General features: G+C 50.0%; 2 protein-coding genes across 2 annotated transcripts in view; both read right to left on the reverse strand.

Moving 5' to 3' along the window:
- Nucleotides 1–10,773, reverse strand: part of ADCY9 (adenylate cyclase 9) — a 173,986-nt gene extending 163,213 nt beyond the window's left edge. Inside the window, exons 1-3 of the mRNA XM_059899021.1 lie at nucleotides 10,492–10,773; nucleotides 8,769–9,011; nucleotides 6,839–6,966 (exon numbers count right to left, since the gene is read on the reverse strand). The gene's annotated coding sequence lies outside the window, so the exon portion shown is untranslated. The remainder of the gene's footprint in view (nucleotides 1–6,838; nucleotides 6,967–8,768; nucleotides 9,012–10,491) is intronic.
- A 5,484-nt stretch (nucleotides 10,774–16,257) lies between these two features.
- The window catches only part of SRL (sarcalumenin), a 32,404-nt gene continuing 29,105 nt past the window's right edge, over nucleotides 16,258–19,556 (reverse strand). Inside the window, exon 7 of the mRNA XM_059898980.1 lies at nucleotides 16,258–19,506. Within this exon, the coding sequence (XP_059754963.1) occupies nucleotides 18,695–19,506 (812 nt within the window). The 3' untranslated portion in view covers nucleotides 16,258–18,694. The remainder of the gene's footprint in view (nucleotides 19,507–19,556) is intronic.

Genomic DNA, 19,556 nt, shown 5'->3' on the forward strand with positions numbered 1-19,556 from the left:
ACGTTCACAGAGAGGGGTCTTACAGAGATCCCGTATTTTCCATCAAAGCGCCTTTGTAATCATCATCCATTGGAAACAGAATGGGGAAAGAAAGACAGGGAAGCAAAAATATGAGTTACCATGATCTAATTTATCAGAAATGGTCCAGAGGAGTACCAGGGGCAGGCACTGTGATTTCCCCCAGTCAGTGTACCAATTTCACAGCAGGACCCATCTGTGTGATCTCTGCGCCAGAGTCCAAAAGAGTCAGGCCAGCCTGAACACCGAGGCTGCCCAGACGCTTGGCAAAGAAGGGTTCCTGTAATCAGCACTGATGTTAACATTGGCTGGTGGTGATTCCTACCCCCTCTCCCTCCCCTGCTTGAACCTCACACCTGCAGGGTTCTCAGCTATTTGGGGGCCTTAAAACAGTTACCAGGGCTTCCCTGGTGGTGCAGTGGTTGAGAATCTGCCTGCCAATGCAGGGGACACGGGTTCAAGTCCTGGTCTGGGAGGATCCCACATGCCGCGGAGCAGCTGGGCCCGTGAGCCACAACTACTGAGCCTGCGCGTCTGGAGCCTGTGCTCCGCAACAAGAGAGGCCGCGATAGTGAGAGGCCCGCGCACCGCAATGAAGAGTGGCCCCTGCTCGCCGCAACTAGAGGAAGCCCTCGCACAGAAACGAAGACCCAACACAGCCAAAAATTAATTAATTAATTAATTAATTAATTTTTAAAAAATAAATAAATAAAACAGTTATCAGGTATCAAGACTGGTGGCCCTGCACCCTCCTTATTGAAAGAACCAGCTTCTCTAAAGGCAAGAGGTATGGATTCACAGAGCCTGGGGATCCTGAATATTTGAAATCCACACAACAATCAGTGTCGTTCCTCCACACCACTGAATTAGCCCTTAGGTGTACTTCAATTAATGACGCCACCATCCTCCCCCCTCCCCTAGACTCAGAGTCTTCTCTTTCTTTTGCCCCACAGCAAATCAGATGCCAAGAGCTCTGCACTTTATCTCCCCAAAATCTGTTGCATTACCCTCCTCCTCTTTCCCAAGATGGCATAGTGGAAAGAGGAGGCTTTGGAATTAGACAGAGCTGCCATTGAGTAGCTGTGCCTTTTTTTTTTTTAAGCTTCAGTGTTCCCACTAATAAAATGAGGATAATGGTAACAATACCTACTGTATAGCTGTGATATGAGGAGGGGGATGACACTTGTGACAATGCCTGGTACACCATTTGCCATAGAACAAGTTCTTCCCACTCCTTAGCTTCCTTCATCTCTTCCATCCCTACCACGAAGGCCTGAGGTCAGCCCCTCAGTTCTTCCTTTCTACTAACATATCTGCGGTTGGCAGAATCTTAAAATCCTCTGCTCCCACATTATTTCCCACATTAATCCTCAGGACGGTGATTATGTTAGCACATGACAAGGGGCATTCTGTAGATGTAATTACAGTTACTAATCAGTTGACTTTGAACTAATCCAAAGGAAACTATCCAAGTGGGCCTGACCTAATCACATGAGTCCTTTAAAAGCACAGGGTTTTCTCCAGCTGGTAGCAGAAGAGGAAGTCACAGATTCCAAACACCAGGGGGATTTGAGGCACCGCTGCTAGACTGAAGATGGGAGGGGGAGGGGGCACATGGAAAAGGTAAGAGGGTGGCCTCTAGGAGCTGAAAGTGACCCCCAGCTGACAGCCAGCAAGTCCCGCCTGGACTTGTAGGCACTGTTTTAAGTTGCGACGTTTGTGGGTTTTTTGTTAGGCAGAAACAGAAAACTTATACAATCTCCTAATTGGGGCCAGAAAAGGAGAGAAGACATTTTGAGGGGAGAAAGGGATTGACTTTGTCTTCTTCACATATTTCCACCTCCTCTCGAGTCTTTGAGGACCCCCAACTCTGCCCTCCCATGTCAGAGACTGTCCACCACATCCCAGCCCCGGGCACACACTGCCTGCCACTGGGGAGCCTCTGCTCCTCTCAGGCTATCTCATCTTCTCAACTGTAGGCTGAGTGCTTCCAACACAGAAGCCACAACCGGACCTTTTTCATATTCCCCGAAGCACCCAGTAGAGGGCCAAGCATACAATAAACACTCACAAATATTTTTGGATAAAGCCAATTTCTTTCAGCTCCAGTGACCAGCAGGGCCAATGAAGGGATCCAAAACCTAGCCAGCCACAGGTACCCAGAGAGCCCCTCCCAGGAGACTCTGGTCTCACAGCCTCCTGGGATTAACAAAGCGCCAAGATGGGGATACCCGTTTCTGCACCTTGACCTTTCAGAAACACTGGCCGGTCACATTTTCAGGCATGAGTCAGGCTAGCACTTCCCTGAATCATAGTCTGTTGTGTGTGTGTGTGTTTTAATGTTTACCTACACCTGGAATTTGCAAACACAAAGGAAGTGAGAATAAAGAGGATGACAGATCTCACAAAATGCACTACCTGTATTTTGTTCAACAACAGGTTTATTTTGGATGCCCACCATGTCTGGGTAAAACAGTGCACCTCAGACTGGGACTTGAACCCACGTGCCAGGACTCGAATCCAGCCAAAACCCTGATTGGGACTTGAACCCACGGTCTTTTAATTAGAATCACTCACATGGTATCTGGACTTACTGAGGCTCAGGTTCTTTGTGCCTCAGCGCAGAAGGAATTCAGCGAGAGGCAAAGTGATAGGCAAGTAGATCTATTAATATAGGATGCTTGTAAGAGATGCAAGTGGGGAGGTGAGGGAGCTCTGCCCTGAGGATTAAGTGGGCTACAATTTTATAGTCAAGGGAAAGAGGGTGGGGAAAAGACCGCCTTCTTCGGGTAGACATGAGGCTTACATCACTAGTTCCTCCTCTGTATCAGGCAGGAGGGTGTCTGACCCTATGAGGTCAAACTAGGATTATCATAGCACTTATTCAAATCAGTAGAAGGGTGGTGACATTTTTCTTCCACTTAATGGCCTAGGGCATATCTCGTGCTTTTATTTATGGCTTTATAGTTAAGCAAGACTGCCTCGTTCCACGATGTTCCAATAGCTTTCTTGAGTGATCATTAACTTACAGTGGTCTTCCAAAGTTTCCTAGGTTTCCCTCTCTATCTATAGTCCCCTACTGGGACTTCTACAACTACCTGTAAACTATCCTATTCTATCCCTATCACAGGCACCAAGCTAAGAAAGACCCTGGAGACAGAGAACCAAATCAGAGTGGCCCCAACCCTTGAACTTGAATCCAAGTCTCCCCTGAACACAGTGGTCACGGCAGAGTCTTTGACAGTTTGGAAACCAGGAGACTGAATTTCTTCAGGTCATTAAAACGAGTGACAGCAGACTCAGGTCTTCTCCAGGCAGGCAGTGGGTGGGGTCCCTGCCGCATTCTACCCACCCCTGTGACTCTGGGCCCACCTTCTCTGCCCCACCCTGGACTCCAATCACAGGCCAGTATGATGTCACTGTCTAAACTTAACAACCGTCTTGGCAAATTTTATCTAGGGCCCTCAAGCACAGATTAAAAAGTAAATCCATAGCATTTGAACAGACCTTTACAGCTTACAAGGCACTGTCATGTTCATTGTCTCATTTGACCCTCCCAGGAGCCCTAGAAAGTGGGTGGGGTAAAGATTATTATCTCCACTTTACAAATGAGGAAACTGAGGCTCAGAGAGTTGAAGTGATTTACCCAAGGTCACCTGGTTTAGAAGACAAAAAAACCACGTTCTTCCTTCTCTACCACCTTGGATCTAGTCTTTGGGCCTAAATGGGAACTCAAAGGGAGACTGCCTAAGCTCTTCCCAGCTGGCCTTAGTGGCTGCTGATTTGAGAATTTTGTTACCGAAAGAATGAAAGAGAAGTAAGGATCAGGAGTAAGAGGAGAATACAAGGATGCCTGATACTCCAGTAACACTTTATATTTTTCAAAGAACTCACATATTTCTTACCTCATTTGGGTCAAAGAACAATCCCATAAAGGTTAATAAAGCAAGTATATTGTCACCAGAGATTGGCTCAGAACTAATCCCTAACACTTCTGATTCCAAGACTCTTTCCATAACCTAAGGGAGGGGATTCTTGACACTCATACCCTGCTTTTGTCCCTTTGGTCCTGAGGGTCAAGACCGAGAGACAATTGGACACCCTTCTCTTGTGTATCCACACAAGTCCAACTTATAATGACCTTTCTTTCTTTCGTTCTCTTTTTTTTTTTTTTTGGCCATGCCCGCGCATTTTGCAGGATCTTAGTTCCCTGACCAGGGATCAAACCCAGGGCCCCTGCAGTGGAAGCATGGAGTCCTAACCACTGGGAATTCCCTATAATGACCTTTCATCTCACTGTTCCGCTGCCAGAAGTTGTCCCCGGAAAGCAGGCACCTCCCCATTCTGGTTTTAGGATTACTTTTACACAACTGATTTTATATAACTGATACACCAGGGAGAACGTTACCTGTCAAACTGCTGTCCATTCATTGAACAGATGTTTTTGAGCAGGGCACCACTCTGGGCTAGTAGTCCCTGGGAGTTAGAGAAATGAACCAGACATGTTCCCTGCTAATGAGAAGCTCACAATCTAGTGGAAGTGAAGAAAACACAAATATGTGACCAGATACGTGACATTCACGAACATATAACAAGATGGAGTAAATGTCACAACAGAATTATCAGCAAAGGGCTGTGGAGGATCAGCGACAATTCCAACTGTTAAGAAGGAAAGTGTCTTGGGACTTCCCTGGTAGCACAGTGGATAAGACTCCACGCTCCCAATGCAGGGGGCCCAGGTTCGATCCCTGGGCAGAGAACTAGATCCTACATGCATGCCACAACTAAGAGTTCGCATGTTGCCACTAAGGAGCCCAGGTGCTGCAACTAAGGAGCCCGCCTGCCGCAACTAAGACCCAGTGCAACCAAATAAATAAATATTTTCTTCAAAAAAAGGAAAGTGTCTTCCTGAAAAAGAAAAAAAAAAAACAGCATTTGGGCTGGGCTTTGAAGGGTCAATGGAGAATCTGGAGAAGCAGACAGGTGCAGATCACAGAAACATTGTAAACATTTGGGAAACAGGGACGAAGCCCGTGTAAGAGCACCTTGAAGTCTGCTCGGCCCCCAATCTTACCCTGAGGCTGGTTGCGATCCAGCTTAGGCCTTCAGCTAGATCTAGGTTGGATCTTGCCCCCAACTTGAGGGAACCCAAGGGACCCAGACCATCCACTTCTTACTTTCTCAGGTTCTATGGTATCTGCGGCACGTCCCACCCAATCCTAACCGCCCTCTTAACCACTCACCTTTTCTGTTCTCTATGTCTGTTTTGCTTTCCCAACTAGACTAAAACACCAGATTCCTTGGGAACACAGTCAGGGGGCATCTGTATCCTATCCCAGCCAGCGTGAGGCTGGGCACACAGTAAGTACCAAAAACCTCTTTGTTGACTGGTTGCTGAAGTCTATAGGTCCAAGAATCATGAGATGACAGTTTCACAGACAAGGCGAACAAGAAAGGGTAGCATGTGTAACCCTCACCGGGGATAGCAGTGAAGCGATTAGGAGAAGACATGTACCTCTGGTTTTAGGGTTACCTTTTACAGAACTGAGCTGAATTTAAATCAAGGGGTTCAGACTTGCTGGGTCATTCTGTGGGACTGCCCTGCATTTCCTGTATTTCACCTTCTGCTCTCTGACCAAGTCCCAAGGTTCCTTTAATCTGTTTTTCTAGTTCCTGCTTGTCAACATTTTCCAATGAGACATGGTGTCTCATCCTTCCTCTTGGAAAGAATAATGGGGAGGACAGCAGAGTTGTCACTGCCAGTCTGGAGACCTACAGTCCAAGGCCGGAGGAGAGAGCACAGTCAGGGCTGGATGGAGGTGGGAGTGGAAAGGACCCCAAGACAGAGTACAGCTTTCTACTGGGTGGACAAAACTGACAAACAGGCACACTGGATAGGGTCAAAATCCAAACAGGTCCCCATGGGGGAATAGGGCAGCTCATGCTCCATCTCCCTGGGAGATGGTCCATCAAGGTAACCAAGTAGGAACAGGGTGGGAGGGGCAGGTGCAAAAAGGACCAAAGGCCCAGGTGGTGAGTTTAGGGATTATCTAGTCCAACCCTCTTCTCTAATCCCACAGTTGAGGTCCTCAAACATTCCCTCCTGTGACAGTCTAACCCATTTCCGCCCAGTGTCTCTCTTCATCTTTGATGCTTCCAATCCATCCTCCAGGTTGCTGCCAGAGTGGTCTTTCTGCAACACAGTCGGTTCAAGTTGTCCCTCTACCTTCAGGATAAAGTCCAAAGTCCATATGGCCTAAGAAGGCCCTTCTCTGCTAAACACAGATAGACCTTCACATATAATCTCCTGTCTTTACCCTACTCCTCTCCACCTTCCACTGACCTCATTCCACTGACAAAATACTGCACGACATTCTCCAAAGATGCAGTAGACTTACTCCCATCTGCCAGGAGAATTCCAATTTCAAGGTCCAGCTCAAGTGTCACCTCTTCAGTTAAATCTCCCCTCACGTCCCCTAGGAAGGATGAGTGAGTTTCTCTTCTGTGCTCCAAAAACACCTCTGTATAGCATTTATTACCGTGATTTGTACTGATTTACAGAGACTGAGAGACCATCCGGGTAGGGATGGGTTTTGACTTCTCACAGCCCTCCTTGCCCTTAGTTAGCATGATAGGAGCAGGTGGTCAAAAAAATGTTGACTTATAAAGAATGAACCCCTTTCCTTTATAAACACACAGTGAGCTCCTGGCAGAGCCCAATTAAAATCTAGGTTGTTGATGCCCAGATCAGGCCTCTCCTTCCTAGGTTGCCTCTTCTACCTGTTTTCCATGCCTATACCATTGGATGCTCCTCACTGACCTGGACTTTGAAGCACTGGGGCAGCGACAGATATTGGCAGAAGCAGGAGCCCAAGCTGTCATCTGTACGGAGAGTCTTCTGTGCTCCTCCTAGGGAACTGTTTTGATGCCGAGGGGCTCTGAACCAAGCTGTAGGCGGTGACAGAGCAGGTTAGTCATCCCAGCCCACACCCATTCTCTGCTCAAGGGCCCCAGCACCTGTCTGCCTTGGGTGATACGGGAAATGGTGCTCTGAGCCAACTCTGGTCCCAGGGAGGGAGGGCTGTCACTGTGGCCAAGGTCTCCCCCACCCCTGGTGGTGAAAGCGGGAGTGATGGCCTCTACCTATCGGAGCAAACATAAAGGGACTCAGGGAGTACAGGGAATGGCCTCAGAAAAGCTGCAACCCGTGATAAAGGTCAAGGGACTCAGCTCACCACTCTTTGGGCCCCATCTGGAGAGACAGATGTGTAGGGCTTTCCACCTAAGCAGCTTGTTCTCCACTGCCTGCCCTCACTGGTGTGTCTTCATTTCCCCAAATTCAAGGCTCCCCGAGGAAAGCACAAGGCATCCTCCACCACCTATCCCCCAGACGCAACCAGGACATTTATTTTATAGCTGAATCTTGTTTCAAGCAAAGTTAGCATGTAAAGTTGTGGGATAAACCTTCACTTAACTCTTTTCACCACAAAAAGCTCCCCAGAAGCATTCATTCACTGGTGGCTTACTGCGTATAAGGATAATCCCTGCCCCCAGCAAAGAAAATAAGTTGCATATCCAAATTAGGGCACATACAGGAGACAATGCGATAAATCCTCTAGGGGAGGCTCACCAAGGTGAGTTTGGGAATCTGGAGGTGAATGAGTTTGAAGGAAGTGGCATATGAGCTGGGCTTTAGAGAACAGGCTGGATGTGCCATTCAGAAATAGGTGGAACGGCCCTCCAGACGGAGGAGGCATCATCATCAAAGGACTGGAGGAAGATCCACGAACTATGGATGGAATCAAATGTGAGGCAGATCCACACGGAAACCCAAAGGGTGGGCTGAAACAGTGCATTCAACATGCCCAAGCCCCAGGGTCGCAGGCTATGGCACCCGGAGAAGGCTCTGGACAGCCAAAGTGCAAGAGGAACGCAAATACTGCAGCAGCAGGGTTTATCCTGGGTGAGGAGTGGGCCAGGATGAGCCTGGGAATTAGACCACAGTTCAAATGCCAGCTCTACCCTTAAGAGCTGTGTGTTCTTGGACATGTTACCCAACTAAAGTCTTGCTTTTGTGCAAGGTCCCTCCCTAATACTTCCTACCGAGTAGATCACGATGAAACGAAATGAGATTATGGCTAGGAAGCACCTGGCAGCGTCAGGCACACAGCAGGTGCTCAATATAGGTCAGGTTCCATCTCCATGCTTGAGGTGTTGGGACGATGAACAGCAAATGAAAGACTCTGGGGGACCCTTGACGAAGGAAGAGGCCAATAATAGAGGATTCTGAAGGAAGGGGGTGCTAAAGGAAGAGGAAGCAGGGAGGAAAGAGCCCAGTGCCTCTGAGCTGAGGTTTCTGCTCCATAGCAGGCCACATTAGGGGTGCTGGTAAAATGCTCCCGGCCACACTGGTCTTTGGTTCATCCCCGAAGAACCCTGTGTTCCAGGAACAGCACAGCAATGCAGTGAGCAGAACGGAGCTTGTGGGTGGAGCGCAGGAGTTGAGCAGGGAAGGGAGGCAGCACCTAGGCCCCTGCCCAGATGGTGGGGGACCAGAAATCAGGAGGTGGGTAAGGCTGGTTGCAGAAAGAGAAATGTTTTTAACTCCAAAGATATCCTCTACTAGGAAAGGCAAAATGTCCAAGGTTTGGGGTGTTTTTTTTTTCAGATCTATATACCTACTCTTTTAACCTGAATAACCTGGCTTATCACAAAGCGGCAGGAGAGACACCAACAGGCTCGGGACTCACCTCTGCAGACAGCCTCCAGTCCCTCCAGCTGCGCCCCAGCCCCAGAGAGAAGAGGCACAGCTAAGGATCGTCAGGGCGATTCTCCATCGAATCCAGCCTCTATGTGCTCCTCTTTCATTTATTCATCCCACCAACATCCACAGAGGAACTACTATACACAAGATAAGATCCTGGAGAGGCAGATGTCAGCTTAGTTGTCCACACCTCTATCCCTCGAGTTGTTTCTCTAGTCAGTTTCTTTATCTGTCAGATGGAGAAAATGGGTTTATGGCAAGATGCAATGAGATAATGAACATACCTGGCATAGAGTAAGTGCTCAAGAAATATAAACTATTGTTATACTGGTAGAAGCAAGATTGCATGTTATGCTGGTTATCTTTCATTTGTTTCCCCCCACCCCACCCCCGTACATTCTACATCTTTTTCCACCCTGTGCAGTGCCCTAGAATTGCTCTGTATGGACTAATCAAGACTCCCTTGTCCCTGATTTCCCATTGGGTTTGGTCCATGGGGAGCCAGATTAGAGGGAGGGAGAAATTGAAGACAAGGCTTTTATTCCCCCAACTCCCTTCCTGAGCCCCTTGACCCAAAGTCCCAGCTCTAGGAAAATGACCTTCCACACAGCCTCCCTGCCTCCAGGCATACAGGTGGTAAGATCCCACTGTGACTAGCCCCAGAATATTTCACTCTCCATAGTTGTTACCCTACACTCTGCCTCAAATTACGCAATTGAAATATGCCATCTGTTTTCTACTGGCCCCTGACATACAGGGTGAAGGAGTGTGGGAAAAGGCTTGGGGATCAGGAGACCTGGATTTGAGTCCCATCTCTCCTCCTCACTGGCTCTGTGACCCTAAGCCAGTTTCTCCTTCCCTAGGCCTCAGCTTCCTCATTGGTAAAAAGAATAGCTCTTTTGTCCTACAGTTCCCCGCCACCACTGGGCATTCTGTGAAGTTAAACCCAGGAAAGGGATGCATATAAGGAAGTAGAGCTGCCTTGGGCAGAGGGCAGATGAGGCAGCTAAGCCCCACACCAACGCATTCTTCCCCAAGAATCACCTAACCCCTTTCCAAGGACTTTCCTTTTCTTCTCAGGCCACCAGGGTACCAGATACCCAGATGATCTCCGCTCCAAAGCAACAGCCGAGAAAACTCAGGGAATTAAAAGAAATTCCCTTTACTTTCAGTAAGCAGCTGGCCAACCCTGGTTTAGCCACAGAGGTCCCTTCCCAATTTCTAGTGTGCACAGGGGTTCAAGCACAGAAGCCAGTAAACACTTGATGCCCACAGGGCTGCAAAAGAAGGGGGCATCTGGGGCAGAGGGACCTAAGCCAGCATCCTGTCTGAAGACCCTGAATAGAGATCCCTGTCGCTGGGCATGCGTCAAGTAAAGGCTAACGACCACTTGATGAGATACTACATAATCTCTGAAGTCCTTTTTAGCTCCTGAAATTAGTGACTCAGGAAAACCCAGGAGCCACAAGAAAGACATTCTAATAATATCACCCTCCATGGCCCCCTTATCTGAAGTTTCATTTTTCCTAAGTGCTTTCCCACCTGCGGTCACCCAGAAATAGAAAAAAGTGAGCAAGGTAAGGCTGGGTTTCTGTCCTAAAGAACAGGAAGAGAGGGCAGTGTGGATTCTAGCTTTACCAGCTTCTCTGAATTTCTGGCGGGGTGAGGGAAGTGGAATAACCTCCTAAAATTATCAGTTCCTGTTTTACCTGAAGTTTGACCGCAGGTGAAAACCACAACATAGTAACTGCCAGCACCAATTTGCCTTTGACGTTCTTCACGTCCCCCAAATGCCTCCAGAAATCTGTGGCTTCACCCCAAAACTCTGAGCAAGTTCAAGGCCTTTCCCGACCCCAAATGAAAACTTCCGCGCTCCTCCGGGCTTCCAGCGGTCGGACCGCGCACAGAGCCGGCTGGGTGGGCTAGCCTGCAACGCAGCGCGGCCCGAGGTCGGCCTCCGCTCAAAAGGCAGTCAAGGCCGACAGAGCCAAGTTCCTGCGCCCCGCGGGGAGGGGACCCCGCTGCCCGCCCCGCCCCCGGCGCTGAGTCACCGCCCGCCCCGGCTCAGCCGAGCCCGCGTTCCCAGGAAGCGCCACCACGCGCCTGCGCATGCGTGATCCCGGGAGCGTTGTCGGGAGCTCGCAGCCCTGGATGAGGCGGGGCCCGGCCGCGGGCACGAGCGGAGGCGCATGCGCGGGGCGCGCTCCCGCGAGCGAGGCTCAGCCGGAGCTGGGCTCAGTGGCCGGGCGCGGTACCTCCGCAGGGTCGCGGTGAGGAGCCTTTCAGGGATAACAATTTGCGAGTCAAGAGCCGGGCTTGAGGGGCGAGGCCAAGTTCTGGCGCCGGGAACCGGATTCCCCCACGCTCACGACCCTGGTCCAGAAATGCCCTGCTCCGGGCCTCGGTTTCCCATGGAAGGCGGGGGTGGGAGGGTGGGGGCCGTGCACCGACGAAGGTTGAGGCCCTCCGGCCGCGGCGTTGACCTCGGACTGGACCTGGCCGCGGTGAGGATCCGGACCACAGCGCCCGAGGCCCCCAAACGCGGAGGTCGCTGGTCGGGGAGACCCGTCCCTGCGCAGGAAGCCGCCCCCGACCCCCTCAGGAGCCCGTCTTGCTGGATGATCTGAGACCCGAGGCCGCGGGCCAGGAGCACCCGTGTCCTCGTCTGGCCCGGGGTACACAGACCTGCGTGTCCTCTTGTCTGCTGGCCCTGGTCACCTGGGCTGGAGTGACCGAAACGTCACAGGGGCCCAGAGAAGGAACACAGATTTGCTTCTGCCCCAGGGCTGGTAGGGGCCCAGGGTCCAACAGGGGCTCCTAAGTAGGGCCAGAATGATGGGGTGGGCTCCTTCCCGCCGCCTCCTTACCAGGCTCCAGCTCCTAGGAGTGGGTCAGCGTCGAGAGAGGACAGAAACCTGGTACCCCCCACCCATCAGGCCATGGATCACTGTCAGAGGAGCATTGCCCGTGGGACACTATCTGGGTAGCTGAAACAGGCTCCTTGGTGCTAAGCTCTCACCTCTCCAGTCAGCCCCAGTGCTGCTGCCTGCAGAGACTTCCCTGCTTCTTTTGGCCCTCTCTGTTCAGAAATGGAGTGGCCTCGAACCCAGGTTCCTTGGGCTTCCATTTAAGTGCTAGTTTTCCCTAATTCACCTCATCTCACCTTGATTCCTCACTGGCCACACAGATGTCTTCCTTTTTGTGGGTTTGGGCCCTTGATGTTCCCCCAGAATTCACCCCCCTGGCCTCTGACCTTCCAAACCCACCCATCCCTCAAAGTGTAGCTAGAATTCCCATCCCTCAAAGTGTAACTAGCGTTCCACTCCCTTCCCAAGCTCCATAACCCCCTGGCTGTCTCAGTATTCTCAGGAGACGAATTCTCAACAAAGGAAATCTATTAAATGCTTAAGTAAATTACACAGTCTATATGCATTGGTCAGACTTTTCAAATAATTACATTTGAAAATGAGAAAAAAATCCTCTGTCAGACCATGTATCCCCATGTATGATTTAGAAAATGTGGTCGCTTCATCCCAGAGGACTTCCCTGGTCACTCGGGTTCCATGACTGTATCCCTAACTGGATTGTTAGCTCCCCAGGGCAGAGACTATGCCTGAATAAATATATAAGAATTCCTGGGCTTTTGAAGTTGCGGTGGAAAAAAATCCAGAAGTCTGGAGAAAATAGAAGTAGAACAAACAAATATTTTTTGCACTCTTCACAAAGACAAAATCACTCTTTTTAGCGTGTCAGAAAAATGTACTATCATAACTTGCTCTACGCTCCAGATTAGCACAAGTCAATGTGATAGAATATAGTAGAAAGAATAATGGGATGGACAGAAAATTGGCCTTTTTGTTTGGTTTGTCATGTTTTAACAGGGTGAACTTGGACTTAACTTCTCTGGATATGCAGTTTCCCCATGCTGGATTTGGATTTAAGGATAAAAAATATACCTGCCCCATCTACTTTACAAGATGATCATGGTAGAGATCAAATTGAAGTGGAATTAAGGGTTTGGTTTTTTTCTTTTAATATTTTTTTGTTGTTGCTTAGGAAATAATCCTCAATAATCTTTTTAAAGAAAATTACTTTTAAATGATATTTTTTTTTTGTTATTAACAAGTTTCAAGGTGCTGACTGAACATCAAAAAAAAAAATCAGACAATGCTTAATTTTTGCCAGTTTGTAAAGAGGAGGGAAAGGGATCAGAAAGAACAAGTGTCACCAAATGTGACCCTGGGCAAGTAACCTAACATGACCTGTAGGGTAAGTCAGACTTCAGATAGAATTCTGGCCCTCCCAAATACACAGGCCATCATCCCAACCGCTCTGACCATCAGTTTCCTCATTAGTAAAGTATGATCAATAATAGTAATAATATTTACTGAATGCTTTCTGTGGGCTCTGTACTATTTCAAGCATGTTGCTTTATTAAGTCATTTAATCCCCTCAACAACCCCATGAGAGAGGGACTATTAATATCTCCATTTTGTGGGTGAGGAAACTGAAGCACAGAGAAGTTAAGTCATTTGCCTAGGGCTGCCCAGCTAGTAAGTGGTGGAGCCCAAGATGAATCCCAAGCACTCTGACTCCAGAGCCTGTGCTCGTGTCTGTGCTGGACGGCTCCTTCCCTGTGGGGTTATTTTGAGGATTAAATGAAATAAGGCAGGGAGTTCCCTGGCAGTCCAGTGGTTAGGACTCGGTGCTGTCACTGGCGTGGCCTGGGTTGGGGAACTAAGATCCCGCAAGCCGAGCAGCTGGCCAAAAAAAAAAAAGAAAAGAAATAAAGTACATAAAGCACTCAGTGTGGCCTGGCACACAGCTGTTAGAATTACTGCATAAGCTTAAGGTGTAAGAGTGGTAATGTCTATAGGTCTATAGACCAGTTCCTGGCGCAAAGGAGTGCTCTAGAAGTTGTTTCCCTTCCCCACTGACTTTATGGGAAAACAGAGAACAAGTTCCAAAGTGCAAGCACACACAGAATATGCTCATTTATGCATGTCATTTTTGTATGCTTTGGATAAGAGGTTGGCGCAGGGGATACCTCAGAACCTGTTGAATCCACCTTTGCTGCATTGCTCTACTCTCATTTTTTTTTTCTTTCTTATGCTTCTTTTTTATTGCCTTTATGGTCTTCTAAGGAAAAATTCAAGTTTCCCTCGATTGGGAAAAGCTTGAGCCGAATGTCACAGAAAGTGGAATTGGCTTGTAATGTTGTCTGAAGGCTCAGACTTTGGGGGACACATGAAAAGCCCAGGGACCATTGGGATGTCCTCCTCGGGTGGAATCTTCCTGGGTCTCCACCCTGGGTTGGGCACCCCCTACACACATCTGCCTGCACACATGCTCCCATGATCTGAAATCCACACACTGTTCATACAGTTACTTCACAGCCACGCCCACCTCCCCACCTCAGACGTCCCCATTGCCCATGGACCTTCTCCACACAACACACAATGCACACCCTCTAGACATCTGCATCTGCTGCCCGACACACACCCACACACAGAATTTACACGCATGCGTTTGCATGCTCCTTATAGATCCCCCTGTAACCCCCAGATCTTCAGGGGACACATACACATAGCTGTAGACTCTCCATCCACAACATCCCTCATATCATCAGGCTATGTTTAGAATGGTCTTTGATTTTGCTTTCTGCATTTTGCCCTTCTGTTTCCCTATCATCCTAACGGCAGACTTAACGTAAATGTAGTAGGATGAGGCTTGTGAAACAGCACAATTTTGAACATGCCAGCAGGGTTTGATGTGTTTTATTTATCTTCAGAACAGACCTCACCTACCTTGCCTTTTCCTGGGAAAAGCTCCATGTTCTTCCATTCGTGGGAAAACGCTGGTTGCAGTTACGGGCAGGGCCAGTGACTTTGTGGGGTGGGTGGCAGCAGCAGCCTTAGTCAGAGCAGCTTGCTCAGCTGATCAGTCTGTGGAATGTGGGCCCCCTAATCGGGAGGAGGCCAAGGGGAAGAGGGCATTGCCTTAAGATCAGCCCCCACCTCAGGAGAAGCCAGAGCAGATGGCCTCGCGCTGAATTCGCTGGGTCCAGCATCCTCTCCGGTGTGAGCCCATCAGTGCTGGCGTGGGTTAGCTCTCACACTCCCCTTTTGCTTATCCCCAACCTCCCACCAACACCCCAGGGCCCGGTTCTTTTCCTTTTGGGAACATGCTCACGCCAGGACAGTAAGGTGTGGCGGGAAGTGCACAGGCTTGAGGAGGCAAGGACTGGCTTGGGTTTCCTTGAAGGTGGGTACCAGCAGGAGTGTGACACGCCGTGGGGGCACCACTCTCTGCAGAAGCCAAGGGGAGGCACCATCCTTACGTTCAGGCCTGACCTGTAGCATCTCCACCTGAGCTTCAGGTGCCAGGTGGGCAGCCGCGTGGTTGAGGGCATGGACCAAATGCTGTGACCGCCTGGGCCAGCTCTGTGGGACAGAAGCTTCAATAACTCCTATTAATGGGCTACTGCCACAGAGGCCAGGGAAAATGACAAATTCAAGGTGATGAGGAGAGAGTATTACTTCAAGTTTCCAATTGTACAATAGCCTTAGTTTCAGAGCTGGCTGAAGGAACAAGTCACCTTTGACACCAGGAGGCTAGAAGCAGGAGGGAGTTCCAGAAGATGCTGGGAAGGCGTCCCAATCAAGGGTGGGCAACTTATACATTTTCAGTCTATCCCCAAGAAACTTAGAAATTAGTACACAGGGGACTTCCCTGGTGGCACAGTGGTTAAGAATCTGCCTGCCAACGCAGGGGACACGGGTTCGTGCCCTGGTCTGGGAAGATACCACATGCTGCAGAGCAACTAAGCCCGCGCACCACAACTACTGAAACTGGCATGCTCTAGGGCCCATGTGCCGCAACTACTGAAGCCTGTGTGCTAGAGCCTGTGCTCCGCAACAAGAGAAGCCACCGCAATAAGCCCGCGCACCGCAACGAAGAGCAGCCCCCGCTTGCCACAACTAGAGAAAGCGCACGCACAGCAACGAAGACCCAACGTAGCCAAAAATTAAATTAAATTAAAAAAAAAAGAAATTAGTACACGGGGTGAGAGGCGACGGGAGGAACAAATAGGTGGAGCACAGAGGATTTCTAGGGCAGTGAAACTACTCCGTATGATGCTACAGAGATGTACACATATTGTACATTTGTCCAAACCCATAGAAGGTACAACACCAAGAGGGACCCTAATGTCAACTCTGGACTCGGGGTCACTATGACGTGTCAATGTAGGTTCGTCAGTTGTAACAAATGTACCATCTGGTGGGGCGCTGATACTGGGGGAGGCTGTGTGGGGAGGGGTTATGTAGGAAATCTCTGCCTTCCTCTCAATTTTGCCGTGAATCTAAAACTGCTCTTTAAAAAACTTAAAAGTCAATAAAAATCAGTACACTCCACTAGATAAAAGGAAGAAAAAGAGATTACACTGGTTGGAGGCAACGAGAAAGCACGAGGCGTTAAAGAGAGATTGGAACTTTATTGAGACTTTCTCCCTGATGAACTCAGAATGGAAAGAGCACTGGAAAGGTTCTGCTTCGGAGAGAAACAGCAACTGTTCAGGCACAAACGTTCATAGATACTCCTCCTGGAGGAATCTCCGGATTCCAAATCCCCCCCAGTTCCCCACTACCCCCCACCCCCACCCAAAGAGTCAGAATTCTGCTCGAAATCCACCTCCACAGAGCGGGGTACAAAACAGCACTTAAAGCCCCAGCTGGTTGACAAGCCTGCGGGAAGTTAGAAAGAAGGGAAGTCAAGGGGTGAACAGAGGAACAGAAGGAGTAAGAAAAGTTAGCTGGATGGAGAAAAGAAAAGGGGGGAAAGATCGCTGATGATGTTGCCCCCCCCAGAAAATATAAATATTGTATGAATGTGTTCATCTCATTCCAGCTGCTTCCCCCAAAGCAGTGGCGACCTCCGCAGCTATGACAATGCCCAGTTCTCCACTTTTTCTTCCCCTTCTTCACTGGGAAAAACAGATATGCCAAGAGTAGCTGAGGGCAGGAAGGGGCATTAAGGAGCAAAGTGGGAGGGCAGCCCCTTGAGAGTGCAAAGGATGGGAGATGAAGCCAGGGCTGCTTTTTAATGAGAAGGAAGCAGCTCCCCAGGTGCTGGTCACCAGGCTCCTTGGATGCCCCTGGCAGGCTTTGCTTCTCCGGTTGGCTCTGTCCTTAGAAACAACGTCCTGGTGGCGGTGGGTCCTCTGGTCTTCTTGTGGGAGGTCCCGGGTCCTCCAAAAAGCCAAAAGAGGCAGCCTCTGATGCAGCACTCGCTGGAGTGCTAATCATTCTGAGAAACAGGAATTCCGGGATTGCAGTTCTCCATGTGGGCCTAATCTGATCACCAATTTGCCAATTTGCGTCCACTGCCTAATCCTCAGGGCGCCGCTCCCTCTGCTTCGTCTTCACTGTCCTTCTGGTCCGGGTGATCCCCTGGTGCTGGTGGGTCCTCCTGGTGAAGTCCCCCGAGACAGGTCACTCCCAGGAGGGGCCGGGTCAGTTGTCACTCGGCAGGAGGAGGCCCTCGGGGCAGCCGGGCCAGCCGGGTTTCCTGGACTTAGACTCTTCACCCACTCACTTCCCATCAAGAGGCTTGTCCCCTCCAGGCTCTTCCTTCTGTCCCCCAACCCCATTGCCCTCCGCCAGGCAGGCATGACTCTCATAGCTAGCTCCTCCTCTGTGCCCTCAGGCACCTGTTATCTCCCTAATCTCTCTTGGACAACTTAATACACACACATTCACACTCATTGGTATTTGAAGGCCAGGCTCCCCTACCATGTGCGCTTGGTGGGTATCAGCATCAAGTTCAGGTGGGAAACTGAAGGTCAGGCCTAGGTTGCCACCAGCACCAAGTGGCTGGTGCTGGTTCTGACTCCTGGGAAATTGCTCCGAGTTTCGAGTGTCAGCGCATCAGGGAACGGAGAAGAAGGGAAAGGAAAAGCCATGTGATGAAAACCAGGAAGGAACGAATCTTCTGCCAAGTGTCTCCACGGAGAAGCTGTGGCAACAGCAAGAAGCTCTCCACTGTCCCCTTTGAAACCCAAAGCCTTTGGGGTCTGAGTTTTCCAAGACATGCAATAGACAAAGACACACTGCAAACCAATTAACCCTCTGAGCCCTGCCGGGACTTTCACTGAAGTCACTTCTAACAAGTAAATTACCTGAATGCGTGGAACAGTCACCCTCCTCTTGGGGCCAAGGAAGGGACTGAGCTTCCTGGCTGGCCTAGAAAACAATGCCAGAGAAATGGCCTAGGGGAGGCAGATCCTTCTAGCCGGGAACTCTTGTTCTCTCTCAGCATTCTGGTATCCTGAATCGTTCCCCACCCCTTGGGGAAACAGGGGAGAGGCCTGGGGGTAGGCTCAACACCCAGGTTGATTCAGACCCTGAGAGACTGTCTCCTGTTGAAGCCAACCCAAGCTCAGGAGGCAGCCGAGGGCTGGGGACAAACAGAAGACTGTGTGTGGAAGGCAGCCACGTGGACGGAGAAGACAGCCCCACGGAGCTCAAATCTCCTCTAGTTTCCCAGCTTATCGGGGGGAAAAGGAATTTCAGCTGCTTTTAGCTCATGTGATGCTCGTTAATCCAGTTTACACTAGAATTTAGCTGCTCTCTGTCCCTCCAAGAGGGGTCCAGGAAAAGCAGGTGTGGCCTGACGTGCCTCAGTCAGGTTCCTAATTGAAGCAACAAGACAAGCATGCCACAATTCACAGTTTCCACTCTCCCCCCTCGACCCACCCCTTACCCCACCAACTGGCCTCAATTAACTCCCAAATCTCCAATGCATAACGGTTCCTGCCAGTGTGGCTCAAAGGGTTAATAAACCAGGACTTCTCAGACAGTTAGGACACAAGCTCATTCACCAACAGGAGCCCGAGAATGGCGACACAGCAACCTAGGGTTTCCTATAGCGATTCTTTGGGGTTTCGCCACACCCTGTTTTGTCACAGTTGAGAGCACCTGGATTCTTCCCCAGCCCAAGGCTTCCCAGGAGGCTGGGGAGCTCCTGGGTGATGGCCCGCTCAATCTTATCCAGAAAGCAACCTCCCATGTAGGAACACTGCTGGGACAGGAGCTTGAAACTGGAGATAGGGTTGATGCCAAAGAAGTCCTTATAGGCCTCGCGGTTGGGAAGGTCAAATTTGCTGACGTTGGTCTTTGCCAGGATGGTCTTGAAGATGTAGAATTTATCAGGGTCTTCCACAATGTCCTTAAAGACCAGTTCCCCATCACTGAAGAAGGTCATTTTGTCCTTGTATGTCTGCAGGTAGCGGTCGACCAGGAGGGCGTGAATGCGGACCCGGATGGCATACTGGCGGATGAAGGCAATCTTGTTCTCCAGCCTGTTCTCAATCACCTGATTCAGGTCTTCCAGGAGGGAGATCTCTTCCCTGAGAAACAGGTCCCTGTGGGTGTCGGGCTTGTAGTCATATGGCCAGAAGGAGCTGACGTACACCCTTGGGGGCTCTGTGACGTTGATGAGTGGGGCCAGGCTCCAGAAGAGGGCCCCATAGACCCTCATGAGCATCTGCATGGCCAGGTTGTCGGCTTTGTTCAGGATGATCCTTATTTGGGACTCACGCCCCTTCAACTGGCGGAAGAGCATCTCCAGCTCCAGACCCACGTCCAGCTTGGTTGGGTCAAAGACAACAAAGATGAGGTCCGCTCTGTCGATGAACCACTGGCACACGTCGTTGAATGGGTAACCTTGGGGAGAGGGAGCGAGAAGTCAGGCTGGGCATGTCCCACCCCAAGCC

This window comes from Balaenoptera ricei, chromosome 15 (assembly GCF_028023285.1).
Source record: "Balaenoptera ricei isolate mBalRic1 chromosome 15, mBalRic1.hap2, whole genome shotgun sequence".
NCBI classification, from domain to species: domain Eukaryota; kingdom Metazoa; phylum Chordata; class Mammalia; order Artiodactyla; family Balaenopteridae; genus Balaenoptera; species Balaenoptera ricei.